This window comes from Callorhinus ursinus, unplaced genomic scaffold (assembly GCF_003265705.2).
Source record: "Callorhinus ursinus isolate GAN/ISIS: 27379988/994484 unplaced genomic scaffold, GSC_fseal_2.0 scaffold29, whole genome shotgun sequence".
Classification (NCBI taxonomy): domain Eukaryota; kingdom Metazoa; phylum Chordata; class Mammalia; order Carnivora; family Otariidae; genus Callorhinus; species Callorhinus ursinus.
Window position 1 is genome coordinate 16,418,541 of NW_027397091.1, and position 21,358 is coordinate 16,439,898.

The following is a 21,358-nucleotide window of genomic DNA, read 5'->3' on the forward strand; positions in this document are numbered from 1 at the left end:
ACCCTATCCATGAGAGAAAGACATCTCACAGTAGTTGATGACTGTCCTTCCCCACCCCCCCACCTTCACGCTGGCCTCCATCCAGGGCCCTGCCCCTCTGGCTCACCACCCTCCCTTCTTGGACCCCTTCCTTGCAGGGAGTTAGCCTCTTCTCTCTGATTCAGCGACATTCATGGTACCCCTTTGTTACATCTCAGCTCTCCTTCTGGGAAAGCGAGAACTAACCACGGTAGCTAGAAGAGTCTCAGAGGGAATGAAGGTGAGAATTTTTTAAGTTCCTTGAACAAGTCAGCTGTGGTCATACAAAGGGTCGCCTGTGTCCTTATCCCTGCCACTCAGAGAAAGAAGGCCGTGCCCTAAAGGCTGCTGGGGTGTACCAGGAAGCTGGGCCTTCCTTGCGCTTGGTCCTGGAGCAGGGACGTGGGTCAGGCAGACGGAGGGATGCACAGAGGACCCTCTTCTCTCTCACAAGGAAAATGACTTGGAAGTTTCAGTTATATGCCTGTGTTTGGTTTCGCACTGCTCAGCAAATATAGCCCTTTGGGTTTGGCAGCTATCCCCCCCTGTACCCTAAATCCATCCCCTTATCTGCTTTCCTTCATCCCGTAACCTGCCTCTTCATATTTATGTGAGGTGACCAGCTCTGCTCAAGCCCTGCTTTGAGGTAGTCCTTATCTCCTACCCTCCTGCAGCCCGCACCACTGTCGTGGGCCGGCTAGAGATCCCAAGGTCGAAATTCCTGTCTAACTTTCAAGTGTAAACCACATTGGTGCTTAACAGCAGCTTTCCAGTGCATTCCATTGGATTCCTCTCCTCAGAAGGAACGCCATCTGCACCCCCAGTCCCCAGAGCTGAGGAAGTCAGAACTCCCATTTGGGCACATCTCATGAGGGAGCCTCCATGCTGTTGAGTGAGAAGTCGGGGGGATGGGGAGGGGGGAGTGCAGTTTCCTTTTCCAGCTAGGGAGGGACGATTTTTGAGGATTTTAGTGTCTTGAAAGAGAATGGTGGTGTTGATTGTCTCCTATTACTTTCGCTGCTTAAAATTCTAATGGTGCCAGTGATTATAACACAAGCTATGGAAATCATAGGTTCTTCAATGCGCCTGCTTCTGCTCCATGGTTGCAGCGTAGAGTAAGCCACTCCATGGACTGACACGCAATGTGGGGACAGCCACCTGCCTCCCTGCTCAGAAGCCAGCCCGGCTGTCTGCTGCCCACACACCAGGGCAACTGCTGGACCGTGTTTTCCCTGCTCTTCCGTCTTGAGCAGGCCACTTCCTTAACAGTTCCCTGGGACGCTTGGGCATCCAGGGATTCACCTGCCTGATGTAAGCCTGTCTCTCTTAGGAGAATTCTAGAGGAGACACCAGGGCTGAAAGCTGGTTTCCATGGTACCCAACTGTTTCTCTGAGGCCTGAAGGAAAAGAGTGGTTTGTTGTTGTTGTTGTTGTTGTATTCAAATTCGCTCCTGTATGTTCACATTTAGCTTGTCTGTGGAACACGTGGAAAGCTTAAGGGTGAAGCCAGAGGGGTAGCTTTGGATGAACCATATTGGAGTCAGAGAGCAGGTCCCCTGACCAGTTGTGTGCAGCAAATCTGGGGCCCAGATACCAGTTAGCACCACCAGCATGTGGTCACAGGGGGCAGCACCAAACACAACCAGCAAAGCCAAAGAGCTACCTTCCCAAGCAAGACTTGTTTTCAGAAACCCAACTGAGATAAGGGCGAGTCAGTTCCAAAGGCCACACAGGAGGTCCCTCAACTGCAGCATGTCCTGGGGTTTGAGTGGTGGCATGAGTTGAGGGACCTGCCTGTCCCCAACTCAGAACGTGTCCTGCCTCCAGAACGTGGGCTGAAGACTCCGTTAGGAAGCCCTATGTCTTGAGGTGTTTACCCTCTTCCCAGGAGGTTTAATGGAGCCTTGAAATGGACTTGATCTGACTTCCTTCCAATCGCCCTCACAGCCTTGGCAGAGTGGACAGGCGGAGGGTAGGACGTGAGCACCACCTAGTGGTTATCAGGTGGAAGTGGGGGCCCAATTTCTTGTTTCTGACAAGTAACTATATAAATGATTTCCGGGGGTTTTCTACCCTATTAAGGCTGCTGTAAGGAGTGGGACAGTTGTTTCGTCTTCTTTTACCCACAGATAGAACATGTAAATAAAGAAGGATATGCAACATTTGTCATAAAATAAAATAAAATAATATCTTAGCAAAGTAACAGATCCGTTCCCTGAAACCATCAGCAACATCAAGTGAGAAAGTCGCCTGTCCTTGTCATTTTAGGACTTTTCAGACCGAGTGATCCCAGCATTCCGTCAGGGTGGTCCAGGAACTAGAAGGAACATTCTGTGAGCAGTGTCGGTTTGCTCATTTTCGGTCTTCTGAGTGGGGGATGATCAGTGGCTCGGCCTCATGCAGGTGCCACCAGCAAGGCCCAGACGCATTCATAACTCACCATCCCCTCCTTTCATGTAGATTTCCTTAAAGGCCTGACTTCTAGTTCCTTTTCTCTATTTCACTGTTCTTCTTTTGAGTCCTCTCATTTTTCCTCCCAGTCCTCTAGAAGAAGAAGTCAGGTAAATTCCAGGCGGTATTTGCTTATTAGCCACCGGGCAGCTGAGGGCTTCTGACTCTGAGTGGTCAGTGAGGGAGCGCCCCTGCGTCAGTTATGTGGAGGCTTCCAGATCATCTGCATTTGTTAAGACTTGTAGGGAGACCATGGGCAGTTGTCTTTGCCCGCCTCCCTCAACACTATTCCCACCCCCGACTTCCCTGGCCACCGCCTCTACCTAAGCTTCAGACTCATGATGTTCTGTCCTTAATTGTGTATCTAGTCCAGACCCCACTATTTCCTGATTTATTGTGTCCTCTGTAAATTCCATTCTCATTTTGGGATCCTTTGCACAGTTCAGCCTATGCTGATTTTTCCCCATTGATATGATCAGTGAAATAATCGCTAAAGACCCATTGATCTGTGCCCCCACCTGTCACTCAGATGGCATAGAATAAGGGCTTCCTGAAAGCTGCTTTTATATTATAGGGTATCACCTGCCTTCCCTGATAGACGAAAATTAAATTGGCGCTTTAATAAAGTCTTTACCAGTATCTCGTGTTCTCTTAAGCGGCCATGAATTGATTGCTCCAGCACGATGCTCAAGACTGATGCTAAATTAACTTCTATTAATAGAAACGTTTTCCACCTTAAATCATTTGTTCTGTTCCCTGATTTCTTGACGATTTTTTTTTAAGCTGGGGATGGTACAAAAGGATCCGTGAATGCCTCCCGGGTGGACTGCATACCATCCAACCTGGATCGTGGGACGGTTTCCTTTATTTCTTTAATTATCTTCCCATTCTGACTTGACATTTTCATCCAAATGTCAACCTGTTGAATCTGATAACAAGAGTCACAAAGCTGCTGAAGCCAACGTCTTCTTCAATGTCTTGTCAGGAAGTGTGAGCTACAAATAAGTGGGTCCCCTTTCCTCTCATCTTCTCTTTGCGGCTTTGGGATAATTGGAGAGAGGTCCTTTCTGGTGCCTTCAGAGCCACACCTGCTCAGCTGTGCGGCTTTCTCGCCATGTCTCACAGCTGCTGCTTATTATCATCTCCAGGGACTGAAGCAATGCCCACGTCTTTGGTTGAGTTTACAATCTCCATGCCATAATGACCCCTTGCACCCAGAGGTTTTTGCCTTGGAGTCTCCAGAGGGCCACGGGCCCCAAAAGAAAAGCGCTAAGAGCTTGTCGTACCCAGAGCAGTCATATCCCATGAAGGAGGAAAGAGCGAGCTATGAAGCAACCCTCAGCTTTCACTTGTTTTCAACAGCGTGCCATCGATGTGTCATGGAAAGAAGACTTAAGAGCCAGGCCTGAGTTCTAGAACCAACTCTGCAGCTAAATGAGCACCCTCAGGAAAATTCCTCATGTTCTCTGTGGCTCCATTTCCCCGTATAAATCAAAGGGCCAGGATGACACCACTTTCCCCCCGAAAGTGAGAAGGGATTTGGGCTCTGGCTTAAGTGGGCAGGGAATGTCAGTTTGGCACTGTTCCGTCTTTCCAGCAGCCTCTGACCCTTGCGAATCTCCTTGAACAAAAGGGCAGGTCTGTGGCCCAGGGCATGGGCAGCCCGCGGTGCCCCGCTGGGGTGTGCAATCACTGTCATCACTGCATTGACTTCCCACCCTCTGCAGAGGGCGGCAAGCGGAGTGGAGTCTCTGATTCTGGGTGTGATGCAGAGTTTTCTTTGAAAGTCAATTCTTTTAAGGAAACAAATAGGTCAACCGAAAGAAAAATATTGAGTACATAGAAATCCGAGGGCTTGCCTAAAAGCTTGAAGGTGCTGTAGAGTGCCCAGAGACATGCAGACGTCTTACAGGTGGCCCCCAAGTGGCTAATGTTTGGAAGCACCTGCCAGGCTCCCCTATCCCCTTCCAGATCTAAAATTCGACAGCGCATCGTGCTCTGCACAGAGGGGTGGTGGTGCTTCTCTGCCCCTCCACCGTTGGACAGAAGTTGCAGAAAGGAAGGGATGACCCTGTGCTTCTCCCCTCCACAGCGTGCCGCCCCAGCCTGCCAACAGCACCTCCTTCCACTAACATTAGCCAGAAACAGAACCAGCACAGAAGGAAGTTTATCTGCAGATTCTTCATGTTGCAGGCCAGCCGCAGCCTGATTCTCGCCAAGCAGGCTATGTTGGGGGGGGACAACGTGCAGTCGTAAAGTGTGTGTGTGTGTGTGTGTGTGCGCGCGCGCGGACCTTGCGTGCACGTGTGTGCGCGTGTCTAATAGTCTGTCCTTTTTATTTTTTCTACAGTTCATTTATGACGAACAAGTTTCCTGGTAAGTGCCTCTTTTTCCCTTCCAGTTTCCCCTGGCTGTGTTGTGGAGCCGAATATATGGAAGACCAGTCAGGGTTTAGAAAGAAAGGGGAATGTCAGGGCAGCTTGGAACAACCAGCACCTCTTGGGACCCCTCTGTGGACCTCAACAAAGACATTAGATTAGCTTTCACAGAGCAGAGACCTTTTCCCCTGGGCTGGGGTGGTGGCCTTCCTTTGGGAGGCTAATATCCCACTGTCTTTGTCACCCAGGTTAGTGACAAACTTAGCTGGCCTCCTGCAGTCAGTCATTTGCTGGGTCCTGGTTAGGATTTGACTGGTCTTTACAAATCGTATCCAGACCGTGTTGGCATATTCCAAATATGCCATGTATGTCTCGGGAACCAGAGATGGAGGCACTTCCGTTATCCTTAACCCATTAAAGTTCTGCCTGACATTTACGACGATCTTAGATCTCTGAAAAATCAGTGACTTTTTTTTTTTTGATAGATACAAAACTTTAGCCAGGTTACGTCTATGGGAACATTTGTGTTTGGGCCAACTATCCAAATCCCCATTTCTCAGGTGGGTTTTGAGCAAGTCAGATATCTTTGGAATAGAAATAGAAATTGGGTGCATTGTGCATTCTTGCTTCGTTTTTCTCAAATATTTGATCTGTAGATATAGAGAAATATGAAATAGCATCTTAGGGATAGTGTGGCAGTGTAGCTAGGTAAGTAGACCAACTTTCGTGGTATTATTTAAAGCTAAGAGTGAGCCTTTGGCAAAATGCGCACTAGCCCTTTGTGGGAGTGACAGCTCTTTGTCTTAGGATCTCTGATTTTCAGAATTTGGGCATGGTAGAGGAACTTGCCCCATTGATGGTAAGTGTAATTCACCATGCCAAGGTATTAAAGTGTAGTTTTGCCAACTCTCTCTCCTCTGTCCAGGAGGGGCAAGGAGGCCACTAGGAGAACTTGCTTTAAGAATCATCATCCATGGGGTGCCTGGGTGGTTCAGTCGTTAAGCATCTGCCTTCGGCTCAGGTCATGATCCCAGGGTCCTGGGATCGAGCCCCGCATCGGGCTCCCTGCTCCGCGGGAAGCCTGCTTCTCCCTCTTCCACTCCCCCTGCTTGTGTTCCCTCTCTCGCTATGTCTCTCTCTGCCAAATAAATTAATTAAAAAAAAAAGAATCATCATCCATATATCAACCCATTAAAAAACAAGAAGGTCTTCTTTGGGAAGCCTGGACCAGCAGGCTAAAAGGGATTAAGATGTCAGGTCAGAGGTCAGGGAGAACCTCTTCATGGGATCTGCCTGGACAAGGTCGCCAAGCAGAGTGGTGACATCTTCCCACCATGTCCTTAGGGATGAAGTGCAGCACAAGAAAACTTACAAAACTGTTCTCACTCCAAATGATGGCATGCCACTGTGTTGCTCAGTGTTGCTGCTCTTAGCTCACAACACTGCCATAAAGACAAGTTATGATTGCAGTCGATCTTGGAAATTTTTCTGCTGTTTTTGCACAGAAAACCTTAAGAAGGGATAGCTATGGTGGTTTACTGTTGGTTTTTCTTAGAGCTCTCTCTTTTCTCTACCTCCCTGGCTTTGCTGATGAAAGCAGGCCTATTTCAGTCCTCAAAATGTCTTTTAGGATCTTTCAGATGGTGTGGATCAAGAAAGGGAGAGACTGTTTCCTCTGCATTCCAAAGGCCAAATCTCCTGTGGATGTTACGAGGTTAGAACCCTGGGTTCTGGGTTAGAACCCTGGGCCTGCACTGAAGGGCTCAGAGTCTGAGGTCCTTGGGCCCTTAGCCTGAGCACTGAGGCTCCCACATGGAGAAGGAGACAGGAAGGCCATGAATGAATGAGTTGCAGATTCCCAAGTATGTTTCATTCCAGCCTGGGCTGGGTTAGAATCCTAACTCATGCACAGGAGTAGCTGCAGGGAAGAACAAGGGGGAGGCTTCAGGGCACCAGGACATCATTCCCAGACTGCTGGCCTGTTATGTAATTATTGTTATTATGTGGATGTGCTGACGGAGGACATTCTTCACATGAGTGAGGCCGAGAGATTAAAGTCTGCACCACTGGCCCATAACTGCTCTGGGACTTCCAGGGATCTCAGCTCCTCATTTAAATGCAAAATATATTGAACTTTAAGGTATTTTTCACTGTCCACCGAAAATACTGGGTATTTTTCATACTCCGCCAACCACAAGCATTTGTTTTGCTGAAAGGGTGTGTCTAGGAGCTGACTTCTCTGATTTCTCCCTTTAACGCCAGATTCTTCAACCTGTGCAATTAAAACACAGCAATACTTCACAAATACCTTTAACAGTGAATTCCATTCCTTGTTGTAGAACATTCCATCATGTCTTAGCGATTTCAAGGGCGGTAACCAAGTCATCCCAAATCCTCAAAAGCAAACTAATTCACTTGTGTATCTTTTGAAACGAGAGTACTCTGTAGGACTAAAGGAGCCTTGTCGAGTACAATACACAGGGGCAAGACTTCCCCATCATCCACAGCTCAGATGCCTTTACCACTCCTGAATCAGCATTCTGCAGCAGATCTCAAGCATCCAGGGAAGGGCAGGCAAAAGGCTTTTACAGCAGAAAACCAGCTCCAGTGGGTTAAAGAAACAGTGGTTTATTTTTCTTACATAACAAGTACCCCAGCTGTTGGTGGTATGATGGCTCCGCATTTCTCTTGGCCTCTCCCTCATGGTCCCAGGAGGCCTGCTGCAGTCCCAAGCATCAAGTTTGGATTGAAGGCAGGAAGGGTGAAACAGGAAGAACACCTTTCCACCTTATATCTCCTTGGTCCCCACCATGGCCAGGTGGGATAGAATTACAACTCTAGACCGATCATTATTTATCCTGGAGATGGACCCACCCTCCTTCAGATCCAGCAGTCCTCATTTGCTGTCTCAACCTTGTAGGCTTCTATTAGCAAACAAAAGGCAGGTGAATATATGTTTGGTGCTTTTCAGTTAGATAACTACCCTAAAGACATTTAAAATAGAAAGCATCAGAGATCCACCAAGTATGAAGGATGTTCAACCTGAATCCATAATGACAGCTCAGCAAGGCCCACAATATTGCCAGAAGGAATTTAGACTATATCTTCAGTGAGTCTGAAGCCCTGACAAGAAAACAAAAGGATCCAGGTTGATATTCTTGTTTCTTCTTTGAACCTCAAGCTGTAACTTTGGGAGAGAAAAGAGAGCCTGGGGACGTGACCTGCAGAATATTTACCTGTGTGGCACTTGGAACCAGCATTGAGTGTTCTGGACCACAGTTAGGAAAGCAGAGCCATGCCCTTTGGGTGAGAATGGGGAGGAACAGGAAATAAGCCTCCCAATACAGGAAAGAACAATCTTTGGCAGGAGAACCAGGGGCCAGTTGAAGGTGGTTTCAAATGGAAGTTTGTGGGAAGGGAAAGAACAAACCCAGATCATGCCACAAGACCAGATCCTTGGAGGACAGTGGATGAGCTGTGGTCAGGAGAGGCAGGTGGAGAAGTGTCCCTGGGTCACAGGGGGAGAGAAGGGGGACAAGAGCTGTATGACTTTAGAGGTCTGCATGTGGAATCTGTCCAGTTCCACCACTGTTTCCTAAACACCTCCTGAATGTGAGGCTCTGTTCCAGAACCAGAAATAGAACACAGAACCAAACTCGGCCCTCACCTTGGGGCTCTCTGGGACTAGAGAGGAGGCAGACAGTAGACATGTAATCACGGGGTCATTTGGAGACACTTATGGCACGGGGAGGGCGGGGGCGGGGGGGCATCCCCGGGACTCTGAAGAGCATTAAGCCAAGACTGGATCAAACACTCAGGCCCTAAAGCAGAGAGGACAGCAGCTGGCTAGTATCAAGGCCTCACAGAGCCTCATGTATTTCCTCTGGAGGAAGCACTGGGTGAGCCCTGAGTCTGGGCGCCCACCAAGCAAACCTGAAATGTCAGCAGAAGCAGAGAACACCCATCTCACAGGCATCCCTGAAATCTAACAAAAGAGAACTTGAACACTGCAATAGAAGGGCTTGTTTTGAGGGGGAAAACAAACAAACAAACAAAAAGGCCTAAAGGAATTAGAGAGTATCCATCTACCTGTTTACAAAGTGCTGGACTTCATTCAGCCTAGCTGAAATATTTCATGATGTGGGTCTGTTTGCTGGTGACCCCTTCCTGAGTCTGTTAAAATGCATCCAAGTTACATGGCATCCCTTTGGATCTCGAGTATCTCTGTCTTCAAAATGAACACTGAATAAGCCTCATTTTTCCCAATTAACTTCATGCCACACATACACTGGTTTCAATAAGGACCATGTTCAAGAGTTGTTTTGCAACTGAAAATGGATTTCTTTTAAAGATTTTATTTATTTATTTATTTATTTATTTATTTATTTATTTGAGAGAGAGCAAGAGAGAGAGTGAGAAACAGCATGAGAGGGGAGAGGGTCAGACGGGGAAGCAGGCTTCCCGCTGAGCAAGGAGCCTGATGTGGGACTCAACCCCGAACTCCGGGATCATGACCTGAGCCGAAGGCAGTCACTGAACCAACTGAGCCACCCAGGCGCCCCTGAAAATGGATTTTAAAGGAAGTCTCACCCTGTGCAGATGAGCTGAGGGCTGCTCTGTGCTGTGGGGAGAGGAGAATAGTGGGCCCCCAGGGAGGGAAGATGAATCAGCTGTCAGGGGATCTGTTCTAAGTCTCTGGAAAATGAGAAATGGGATAGCTGAGGTGGGCGTCAAGTATGAGGAGTGCTGTCAAGTGACTGCCTGAAACAGGCATTAGTAAGCAATGAAAAAATAAATAAACAAGGAGAGCACAGACTGGCCAGCGGTTTAAAGAACATACACAAGGTCATGTGATAGAAAGTGAAGGAGTAGGCAGGGAAGATGTCTTGGAGGAGGTGGCATTTCCACGGGCATTTGCAGGATAAAAGGGGCCAGCCAGGGAGTGAAGGGAAGAGTATTCTTGGCAGGAGGAATAGTGAGTGCAAAGACCCTGTGGAGAAGGAAAGAGCTTCTGGTGTGTGAAAAAGAAGGGAGGCCAGTGTGGTGAAACACAGAGGGGGCACAGACAATTGGACGAAGCGAAAGAACTGGGTTTTACAGAGACAGGGCACCTTTTGTTTTTTCTCCTCAAGTATGTTGGGAAGCAGCTGGAGAGCTTGAAACAGAAGAATGACATGATCCAGTAGCCTCGCGGACACCAGTTCAGAGCTGCCATTCAGGTGGCCTAGTGGGTAGCAGTGGGGAGGGCAGAAGCCAACAATTCAGGAAATATTTTGGACGTGGGGTTCTGAGGGATGTGAGGTGAGGGTCAAGGAGGGCTCCCGACTGATTTCCAGATTTGGAGCTTGACTGGGCAGGGAGTGGTACAGTTGGCTGAGCATGAAGCCGGGAAGTAGGAATTCTGGTTTCTGCTCTGACGTGCATTTAGATGCCACGTGGAGAGACCATGTTGACCTTGGGTATAAGCCCCTGCGCTGGGGAGAGGTGCAGGGTGGAGGTGTCAGCTGGTGTTTACGGCAGGATGATGAGATGACGTCATCTAGGTAAAAAGAGAAGAGGGTCTCATATTTGGAGTTTCACCTGAGGAAACGGAGGAGGCGGAAGGAAGGAGAAGGTAGGGGATGACAGAAGGAAAAGCAGCCGTGCAGCCTCTCAGAAGTCGGGGGAAGAACATGTTGCATGCAGGAGGACAGGTGGTCAGCCTGCAGATGCTGCAGGGAAGTTGAACAGGGTGGCCGAGAACCATCCCTGGGCACGTGCACATGGAGGTGGCTAGTGCCCTGGACCAGTGTGTCAGGGGATGGATGGCTGTGGACGTTAGACTCAAGGAATTTGCCAAGTGAGTGGGAAGTGCTGCGGGGCAGTGCACGCAATGCTTTGAGAAGGTTTGCTGAGAGAGGAGCCAAGAAATGTGGTGGAGGTGGAGAGATTTGGAGCCCCTGACCTCTCTTAGTAGCAGCAAGAGCACTTGTATACCAGATACGCACACACACACAGTTTGCATAGTGATTCTGAACCGATGTGCGGGACTGACTTACTGTGACAGGTGGACCCAGCCTTCCCTCCTACAGCTGTCTCACTGCTTTCCAGCACTTCGGGGTTATAAACACCACTGCAACAAAACCCCTGTGTGCGGCCTTTTTAAATTTGACCACATATTTCCCCAAGGGTCAATTTTTAGACACAGAACTTGAGAAGAAAACAGGAAGGGAAGGCATAACCTAGAATTTCTTCATAGACCATTCTCCAGTAACCTTTTCTCAAAACCAGAATTACTCCCTCAATTCTATAGCTAAAAGGGGAGCTTAAAAAATAAATTCCTTGGTTTTTGAAACTGGAAGTTACTAAAATGAATAAAATAGAAGTATTCAAATTATCCGAAGTTCAAGGTACATTCCAGTGGGTTTATTTTTTACTTTCTCTTGACCATTTTCCACTTGACCATTCTTATCCTTCCTGCTGGCACCTTCCCTGCCCAGGTGTCCTTTCTTCCTCCTTCCCTACCTCTCCCTCCCTCCCTTCCCCTCCCTCTCTATCTCCCCCCTCTCCCTTCCTGTCTCCCTCTCTCTCTCCCTCCCTCTTCCCCCCTTCCTCTCCCAACCTCCTCCTTCCCTCCTTCTCCCTCCGCCCTGCCCCTCCCTCTCTCTGTATGCCTTGTTCCTCCTATCCAGCAATCCGTGGGTCACCCCTGTGAATTCCTCTAGTTTGCTCTTTGTAAATATATCTGAATAGTTTTGCTGAACGATTAAATTGTGGATGGATTCATAAATACAGGCCTATAATCAGCAATATTATGGTAGACTTGTGCTCTCACAGAACTTCTGGGTGAGTGAATAATGGAAGGGAAGGAGCATTTTCCTTTTGGGTAGAAAAGGAAAATAAAGCCCATTGAAAGCTGTGTCTACAGACCAGGAAATACTTGTAACCAGTCTGCACATGTGCCTTGTCCTCGCCCTGCTTACCAGGTGTAGCTGCCCGTCACGTGGTATGGATGTTTAGAGATCGACTGGTATATTGCCCATCTGCCTGTGGTGACTTTCTGTAACTAGCCATTCTTGGTTTTACCCAGGTGGGAGTCTTTAGTCCTCGTACTGATGTATCTCATCTATATCGTCATCATGAAGTAAGTAAAATGCCTTCTCGGTTTTCTTTGCCAAAACTCTTCCTACATCGAGAATGATGGGATAATGTGGAAAGAGGAATGGGGGCAGGGCAGGTAGTGGGCTGGCTTTCAGTGCTGATGATCACAGACTCCTGGGTTCCCTCAGCAACCTGCTGTGCAGCACTGTAAGTTCTGATTCGAAGCAACAGCAAAGACCCTTCAAAACCTCATGTGATAATGGAATCAAAGCTTTAAGGGTTTAATTGGAGAAATCTCTCAAACCCTTGTACCCTTTTTAATACCTAGCAACCAAGCTTTGGGCTGTTTTCACTCTCTTTCGTAACAGGAAAGGAGGTAAAATTCACTAAGTCATGCTTCTATATAGGGTGACAAAGATGGGACCAGAGCTAATTAAGAGATGACTAAAACCATGATCAAATACCTGCAGACTTGCATTAGTCATATCATATTCGTCACCTACCACTGTGTAACAAATGAGCCCAAATGTAGTGTCTTAAAACTACAAGCATGTGTTATCTCATTACAGCTTCTGAGTCAGGCATCCAGGAGCACATAACCAGAGAGTTCTAGCTCGGGGTCTTCCTTGAGATCGTAGTTAAGAGGTTGGCCAGGGTGGCTGTCATCTACTTAACTGGGGCTGCAAAATGACCCATTTGTGCTGTTGGCGAGCTGATGCTGGCTGTTGGCCGGAGCCCTCAGTTTCTCAGCACGTGGGCCTCTCCTTAGGGCTAGTTGAGTGTCTCCACAGCACGAGAGCAAGTGAGTCAAGAGAGAGCACAAGAAGGACCCCCAGTGCCTTTTCTAATCTGGTCTCACAAGTCACATGCTGTCACTTCTGCCATATTCTGTTAATTAGAAGTAAGTCTAGCCCACACTCGTGGGATCTGCTTCACCATTTGAAGGGAGGAGTGTCAAAGAATTTGTGGATATATTTGAAAACCACCACTTCATAGGTTCTTTCCCCCGCCCCCAAGAGTCTGGGAGGCTTACTGTTTGTATCAAGAATTTTATTAGCCAGTATTTCCCATACCCTAAGGCAAAAAGTAAGCACCATGGCTATGAACCTGCTGGTTCATCTTTTTGCCAAGTACCATTGAGATGAGGAGCTTATAAATAATGTAGAGCCATTCCGTGCTGCAGCTGCTGGACCCCATGGGCACTGTTTCTTTCATTCTGAATTAACCCGTACTTTCCCCAGCATTTGTGACTACCTTCTCAGGGGGCAAGAAAGTACCACACAGTCAGAAATTGCCAGTTAGACACATCAGGTAGCAGTCTGGAATTTGACATGTCAAATTGTCTTTGCTGTTAATGACAAAAAATAATTCTGGCCACTAGTGTCTGAGAGACCTATTTTGAGAAATCAGCATGGCCATCAGCAAACATTACACCAACAGTAAAGGTAGGAGCTGGTTCAGCTGATGTCCACTGTGGGCTGTAAGCAGGCTGTGGCCAGTCCACTCAAAATGGCATCCAGCCTTCACCTCAGGAGCTGTCCAATGGTCAGTGTGGACTTGTTACTGGAAGAGGGTATTTCTAGAGTATCCTGGTGTGGGGTTACCATGGGATAACTGATGAAGAAATCAGGTGCTTTTACCACTACTCACCTTCCCTTTAAAAATACCAATTGATGGGCTCCCATGAAAACCAGAGTTGGCCCAAAGGCCTTCCAGAATTTCTACACTCCTAAGGAAAAGCCTTTGAAGGCATGTTGCTCCTCCTTCTCTCAAATAGCAAAACCATTAGGGAATCAGTGCCACTATAGGAAGGTCTCAATAATACATACATCTTCTTTCAGTGTGTTTTAAATTTGATTATTTCAACTTTTTTTTTTGTAATATGTTGAGACCCTAAGTTTGAGTTCCCCAAAAGTCAAGAGCCCTTTTCTTCCCCTTTGAAAGGGTGAATCGGTCAGTTATTCCGGAAGAGTTGACTGAGTGTCTGCTCTATACTCAACACTGGTCTTCGGTTTTGAATCCAAATTTAGAGGAGAGCATGGCCCATAGTGCATTCACTGGGAGCTTCACAGAATAAGGAGGGCTTACACCAGAGTTGGTCCAAAGGGAAGGAAGGTTGAGGAATTTTGCTAGTATGCATCTTGTGACCAATGCACCCCTCTACCAAGCCATCATAAAGCCCATGAGTTGCTGGCAGGGCATGTGGATATTAAGATAACACAGTGAACAATTTCTCTCCTCTCCCCCAAACTATGCCCAACGTGAAAGCTAATGAAGTGTGTTTCTGCTGATGCCTCAACTTTCCCAGCCTTCCAGCTGTTCAAACCAGCAGGATACAAATAAAACAGGGAATGGCAGCTACTGTGCTCACAGAATTTTCTGCATAAATTCTGGTCCCAAGTTCTAAATTGAAATCTCTGCTCTTTAGCCATCCCTGTCCACAATCAGAGGCTTTAATCATGGGGTTTTATAAAATCTGATTTATAAAATTGCATGCTTCACAATAAAAGAGCTTCAGGGTGCAAGCACAAAATTTAAAACATTCAATTAAAAATATAAAACTGAGTAGCAGCAGTTAAAACCCGCATATATTAGAGTTGTCAGCTGCCTCCTGGGTGGATGACTTTAAACATTCTGTCTGAAGGTCAAAAAGCAATTTCAGTTTGGCCAAGTAGATAGAAATCTTAAGGGAACATGAGGCTTACCTGGCCTTGGTGAGGATTGATTTCTGTACGTCTGAGTCCCTTCTTTGGGAGTTAGTCCCCAGGTGAGGCAGTGTAGTCTGGTGGTTGAGATCAAGAGTTGCACGTTCAGCCCTGCCTGGTCACACCTTACAGTCTGCCACTTGCCAACAGTAAGACCTTGTGCCCAGTTATTCTGCCATTTTGAATCTCTGTTTCCTCTCTTAAAAACAGGGTTCCTAATGCCTCCTACCACAAAGGTTGTTTGTAAGCATGAAATGGGACAGCATAGTTAAGTTACTAACTAGTATCTGATTTCAAGAAAGGTCTCATAATAAGACTAGACATAGTGTTATTACCTTGTTATCCAAATCCAAATAAATGTGTAACGCACGGTTGTACTTTCAAGGCAAAGCCTCATGCAAGTCGGTATTTCTATGGGGAAATGGATTTTGAGTCAAGATGACAGGAATTCTGCCTCTCCCCCATAGCTCTATCAGTAAGGCAAGACATTCTTCTTCAGTCTAGAAAGTGGGGAGACTTTTTCATTAAGAAGAATTTGAATATTTACAAAAGCCAGCAGAATGGTATGACAGCCCCCCACGCTCATCATCAGCCTGACAGCCACAAGACCACACCCCTATCCATTTCCTTCCTTCCATGTGGTGTGAAGCCCCAGACAGCATGCCAATTCATCTATAAAAACCTCAGGATATGCCTCTAAAAGGACTCACCTTTCACATAACCACCGCATGATAATCGCACCCAAGATTAATGCTATTTCTTCAATATAATTAAATATCAAATCGGTGTTCAAACTTTCAATGATCTCATGAATGCTCTTTTTTACAGTTTTCTTTTAATCTCCTAAATATTTTTAAAATCAGAATCCAAATAAATCCCACTCATTATCATTGGTTGCTCCAACTTTTAATCTATGAATCCCCCCTCTGGTTTTCTTTTTCCTTGCAATTTATTCTTTGATGAAGTTGGATTATTAGCTACACAGTTTCCTACAGTTTGGAAATTGTTGATTACATCCTGTACCATGGTGTGGCCTGTTCCTTTGACCTCCATGTTTCCTGAATGCCAGCCATCAGTCCAGTTCAGGGTAGACTGTGTCCCAAGTGGTGGTGAGTTCTGCCACCAACAGGCACATTAATGTCTCTTGTCTCTCTGTGATGTTGGCAGTCATCGATGCACAAGATCTGGCTCCATTATTTCTTTAGGGTTGCAAAATAGTGATGTTCTGGTTCTGTTCTCCCTCTCAGTATAAAGCCTGAGAGTGCCCCAGACTGCCCCAGGACTGGCCTACCCACTTCCCTTCTCACAGAAACCATCATCACTTTTGACTAGTTTTCTGTTCTCCCTCATGCCATGGAGGATGAACCGTAAGCTCCCAGGGAGTACAGGAAGGGACTGTCCAACCACAGAAGGTCCCTCCATCTGTACCATGATGGCCCACCCACCCAGAGCTGCTCTGACTGAAGAACAGGCATTGGTTACAGTGAAGAAGACTCCAGAGAGTCTGTAGCAGTAAAGGGGATGTGGAAGAGAAGCCTGTGTGGGGAAATGCAGCTTGAGTGGCCTACCAGCTGGCCATTTAGAGCTGCCATGACTGGCTGCAGTTCCTCTGGGAGGCCAGAGATCAATCCGGGGAACACCTCAATGGGTTATCCCATGGCCAATAAGCCACCGAGGCCTTTAGGTGTTCGAGTGGTGCAAAAAGCAGCAGTGACTTCCAAAGCCCTGGAAACTACCTGGCTGACTTTCCCCAAGAGTTTTCTAGGATTCCTCTTTGGGGGTCTTCCAGTATTAAAGATAAAGGGACCAGAACATTTAGATGCCAAAAGCATGCTAGGAATTTATATAAGCTTCTTCCCTTCCAACACACATGTAAGAAGGACTATACAATGTTTTCACCCAGTTATTCTGGACAATCATAGCCCAGAATTTTTTCCTGAAGCCAATAGCCCACTGGACCTGGAATTATGGCCCAGCATGTACAGAGATTCACAGGACCCCAACCTGTGATCTTAAAAAACCAAACACAGAGACCTAGAGTGCCAGCCAGCCTGTAGCTTGCAGACCATGATGCACTGTGACACCTGCTCCTTCCCCCACCCAGGAGGCCCCTGACAGCAAAGGTCCTGGAGCCATGACTTTGCCCATCCTGCTGAGTCTCATCATGGCCCTTCCATGCACGTACTGCAGGCAAGGGAACTCAATCCCAGGATGCCGCCACTGACCTTGAAAAGTTGCAAAGAAAGCAGTGTGTCTCTATTTACTTACGTGATGTTGGTTTTATTTTCACTTACCATATATCCTGAAATCGGAAAATAGGACAGATTGCATTTTTCTATGGGGACATGGAAGACAGAATAATAATAATGATAACTTGAGGCACGGGATCCCCCACAATGCACCTAGACTGAGAGCTGCAGGGCACACACAGCTGATGGACTCCTTCTGCTTGTTACTTTGTTCAGATATAACGCTTGCATCCATCAGTGCTTTGAAAGAAGGACAAAAGGTGCTGGAAACATGGTCAATGGCTTGGCCAACAATGCTGAAATTGATGACAGCAGCAACTGCGACGCAACTGTGGTGCTACTCAAGAAAGGTACCTATGGACAACCTGGGTCCCTGGAGGGAGCACTGGGAGGCTGCCTGGCTTTCCACTGTCACGGCCACCCCTGGGGTGCCGCAGCTGGTCTGGCGGGAGGTTGTCTGCACCAGAGGAGACCAAGGGAGAGAAGCTTCCAGGCCTCCCTGCCTCCCTTTGGCTATATCCTGGGGCAGTCATACCTGGTGATGAGCCACCTGGGAAAGCTTCGTGGGAGTTCTTGGGCAAAATATTTGCTGGCAGTGACATGGGGGGTTTAGGACAGGATGTTAAAGGAGACAAGACCAGGGGTCTTGAGGTATTGACTCTGCCATATTTTGGCTATGTTACCATGAAGCAAATTAACGGAACCTCTGTGAGCTCAATTTTCTCTTCTGCAAAATGGGGATAATTATTGTAATGAGTAAAGGAAATAAAGTATGTAAAATACCCCATTAATGATAGTTGCTGTTAGTATATTATTATATCCACATTCATTTTCAGGCTACATTACCTCCATTTCCAAGCTGCAAAATAACATAGAAAATTACCGCCTCTCTTTTTTTCCCAAAGTAATTCTTATATTCAATACATTCTCATTAAGCAGTTGATACACTAAGAGATCTAAGATAGTGCTCCCTAACAAAGAATATTCTTTCTTAGAGGAACACAGAAAATTATCATTTACTTTTGCCTTAGAATGTGTTTGGTTTTTCAATTGCTTTTAACCTTCTCTAAAAATGTGTGGGTTTATTTCTTCTTGGTCTCATATGGTTGCTTTGCAGGAAAAACACAAAAGAACTTTGAAAATCTATAGGTTATTCAAATCTGAGTTTGAAATCTGAGGTAATTATTAGAATGTGAAGATCGATTATTTGATACATTTTTCTAGTTATGTTTAACAAAAGACTTGATTATTCAGTGCCATCCCATATAAGGATTTCCTTGAATCTCTTCTCTTTTGGATAGTTTATAACCATAAAAGGAATACTCTTCGGGAACCAAAAAGAGGTACCTCATATTACTCAGTGTTTCCAGAGATCATTTCATGGTTTAGTGGCTTGGAAAACAGGGGTGACCACCAGGAGAGCGTGTGGCCAGGTACCTATGAGCTGTGTGCTCATATCACATTTTTGTAGAGAGGGGCCTTAGACCTTATTAATCAGGCCTTCCAGCAAATGTTGTGTAACAGTTTGGGCCACTCTGGACCTTGGGCCTCTGTCACGTGGCCAGTTCACCAACCCACCCCTTTGTCAGCCTTACTTATAGGCTGGGCTGCGGCAATGTGCGCTTTCCCCCACTAAGCCCTCCACTGGGCACTAAAGTCATTTCTGCAGCTTTTAACAGCTCAGAACTTTGAACGTTGTTGACATTTGAAAGGCATAAAGGGTTACTAAGATTACTGGGGTCTTTCCTGTGCCCCAGGTCTGAGTGGTGCGAAAAAAGTCCTTTGAGGACACAGAGGAATTCTCTTAGGTTATCACTCTTTCTTACCACGCCAGTGAATGATGCTCATATTGTTTCAAGTCATATCAAAAGAGCTATCTATCAATGAGCCTCAAGGAAAGAAGAGTTTGACCCTTCTCCATATTTTGCTCACTACAACCCTCCTTGGATGGATGGATGGATGGATGGATGGATGGATGGATGGATGATCGGGTGAATGGAAGGAAGGATAGATAGGTAGATGGTTGGATGATGGATGGATGGATGGATGGATGGATGGATGGATGGATAAATGAATAAACAGGAAAGAGGGAGGGAGAGGTGAGGGAGGAATGGAGAGAAGACTAAAGAAATATCTCTTTTCTGCTCCTAACCTCAATGTTATCCTTATTTTATGTTTTTAATTTCCCTAGCCAATTTCCACCGCAAAGCGTCAGTGATTATGGTAGACGAGCTGCTGTCAGCCTACCCTCACCAGCTTTCTTTCTCTGAGGCTGGACTTCGAATCATGATCACCAGCCACTTTCCCCCCAAGACCCGACTCTCCATGGCCAGTCGCATGTTGATCAATGAGGTATCTGGGAAAGCACACTCCATTGCCACTGGACAGAGATGGGAGACTTTGGGAAGGGGAGAAACTTTCTTGGTCTGAGAATAGAAATACCAAGCTCAACATTTAACACAATAATATCCCTCAGCTATTTCCCAACATCTTTGCTCATGGGGCCAGCTGTGCATCCTGGTTTTTGCTCTTCCCTCCATGTGTTGGAAGACATGATCAGGCTCCCAGTTATATAGAAAAACTCTCCTGTCCCCTTCTACCTACCTTTTTCTTTTCATCTTCCATTTGGGTGAAGCCCTCTGATGTGAACTTGCACAGAAGTACTTGCTAAATCAAGGTTGCCTTACTTTAAAGTAATGCAGTCTCTGACACGAATTTTCCTGTGTATCCCTTTTTCTGGAGTGGCAGCCTTATTGATATACTAGTCCAGACACATTTGTGTGGCTTTCTCACCTATGGTCCAAGGGATTCCTACAGTCTGGAGAAGATAATACTGCAGTGCACAGGGACTCAAGAATGCTGGTAGAAAAGAAGAGTGCCTCTGAGACATAGGAAATTTCCTCTAAAGAGATTTGCAAGCTCCAGTGGGTCATAAAAGGTTAATCCTTCCTCCCGGAAGGATGTTGTCTGAGTTGCTTATTACTTTGAGGAATCCCTTAAGACTTCTCTGCAGAATCTCCTGGAAGCATCTTTTTGTCAGCTGCCTGAAAAAGATCCCGGTGTTCTAGGTGTAAGGATCTAGAGTCCCCCTGACTGTGGTAAGAATGTGCCTTTCTCTTTCCAGAGACAAAGACTGATAAACAGTAGGGCCTATGCCAATGGAGAATCCGAGGTGGCCATCAAAATCCCAATTAAGCACACCGTGGAGAACGGGACAGGGCCCAGCAGTGCCCCAGACAGAGGCGTGAATGGGACTCGGAGGGATGATGTTGTGGCCGAGGCTGGTAACGAGACAGAAAATGAGAATGAGGACAATGAGAACAACGAGAATGACGAAGAGGAAGAGGAGGATGAGGAGGATGACGAAGGACCATACACGCCATTCGACCTCCCCTGTAAGAGGTCCTTTGTCTAGGCTGGGGTTGGGAGCTATTTTGAGGCCACTGAGTAGATTCCCTTGACTTTGGTGATCCTTTTGACACTCAATTCAAAGAACTCTCTCTATATGAACATAGAAGTATTTATATTAACTTCTACAGTGGGCAAGACTCTGTTTTAGAGGGTCCAGAGATGAACAAGATGGGAACACATGATCACTGGTTGAAATGTGGGTTCTTTGACCAAATGTATAATTTGTTGGCACTTTGTGAAGGAAGACCCTTAGCTTAGCTTAGCTGTTCTGTGGGACCTTTTGGTGCTAAGGAGGACATGTACTTGACCCATGTTGGGAAGGCAGCTTGGTGCTCAAGGGAAGAGGCACTTCACCCATCTTCATCCATCCCATTACATTTGGCCAGGGGACCTGTCCTGCCAAGGCCACCCTAGGGCAAAACATGCAGACTTCCCAGTTGGCCTTTGTTCTCCTGCTCACTTCTTGCCCCTTACCTCCCACACCCCATTCAGTTTTCTCCTCTCCTATGATCTGCTTGTTTCCAGGACAGACACCACAGGAGATAGACCTGGGCAAAAAGCATCCCAGCCCCAGCTAAGTCTCACACTTAGGCGAAGGGAAAGCATAGGCATGTATAGTTTTCAGGACCCCAGCCACCAAAGCAGCATCCTCCCCTGACTGCTACCCAACAATGATTTGGCCATTGAAGAGACCTTGTCCCCTGACCCCACCCATTAGTGGAACGGATAGACCAAGCCCAAAGACTTCTGCCTATTTGCTAGACCTTCCAGAAGTTTCCGGCTGCTTCAGGAAAGCACCCTGGTCAAGGGTGAGAGGCTTAATTAATAAGTGTGTGATTTCTCAAGGATGTTTAAAATTACAGGAGACCTGTGAGTTCTGGGGAAGTATTACTTGACCCACTTGAAAGGTCATTTAATGATAGGATGTGGGTGTGGAGTGGCAGAGTTCTGTGTTAATTTCAGATGTAAGGCCTTTCTGTGGTCCAGGGGATAGCAAGTAAAACTAGGGCCAGAACTGCCCCTCAGATCTCAACCTCATCAAGTGCTTCCCAAAACTAGAGAAAAT

The 21,358-nt window shown here is 46.7% G+C and overlaps 1 protein-coding gene across 2 annotated transcripts in view; it reads left to right on the forward strand.

Moving 5' to 3' along the window:
* Window positions 1-21,358, forward strand: part of SLC24A3 (solute carrier family 24 member 3) — a 505,924-nt gene that overhangs the window by 451,434 nt on the left and 33,132 nt on the right. For both annotated transcript variants that reach the window (XR_003209402.2, XM_025876957.2), the window contains exons 8-12: window positions 4,820-4,845; window positions 11,917-11,970; window positions 17,098-17,231; window positions 19,073-19,233; window positions 20,006-20,276. Coding sequence is in view for 1 of the 2 variants with exons in the window: in XM_025876957.2 (XP_025732742.1) it covers window positions 4,820-4,845; window positions 11,917-11,970; window positions 17,098-17,231; window positions 19,073-19,233; window positions 20,006-20,276 (646 nt within the window). In the remaining variant the exon portion in view is untranslated. The remainder of the gene's footprint in view (window positions 1-4,819; window positions 4,846-11,916; window positions 11,971-17,097; window positions 17,232-19,072; window positions 19,234-20,005; window positions 20,277-21,358) is intronic.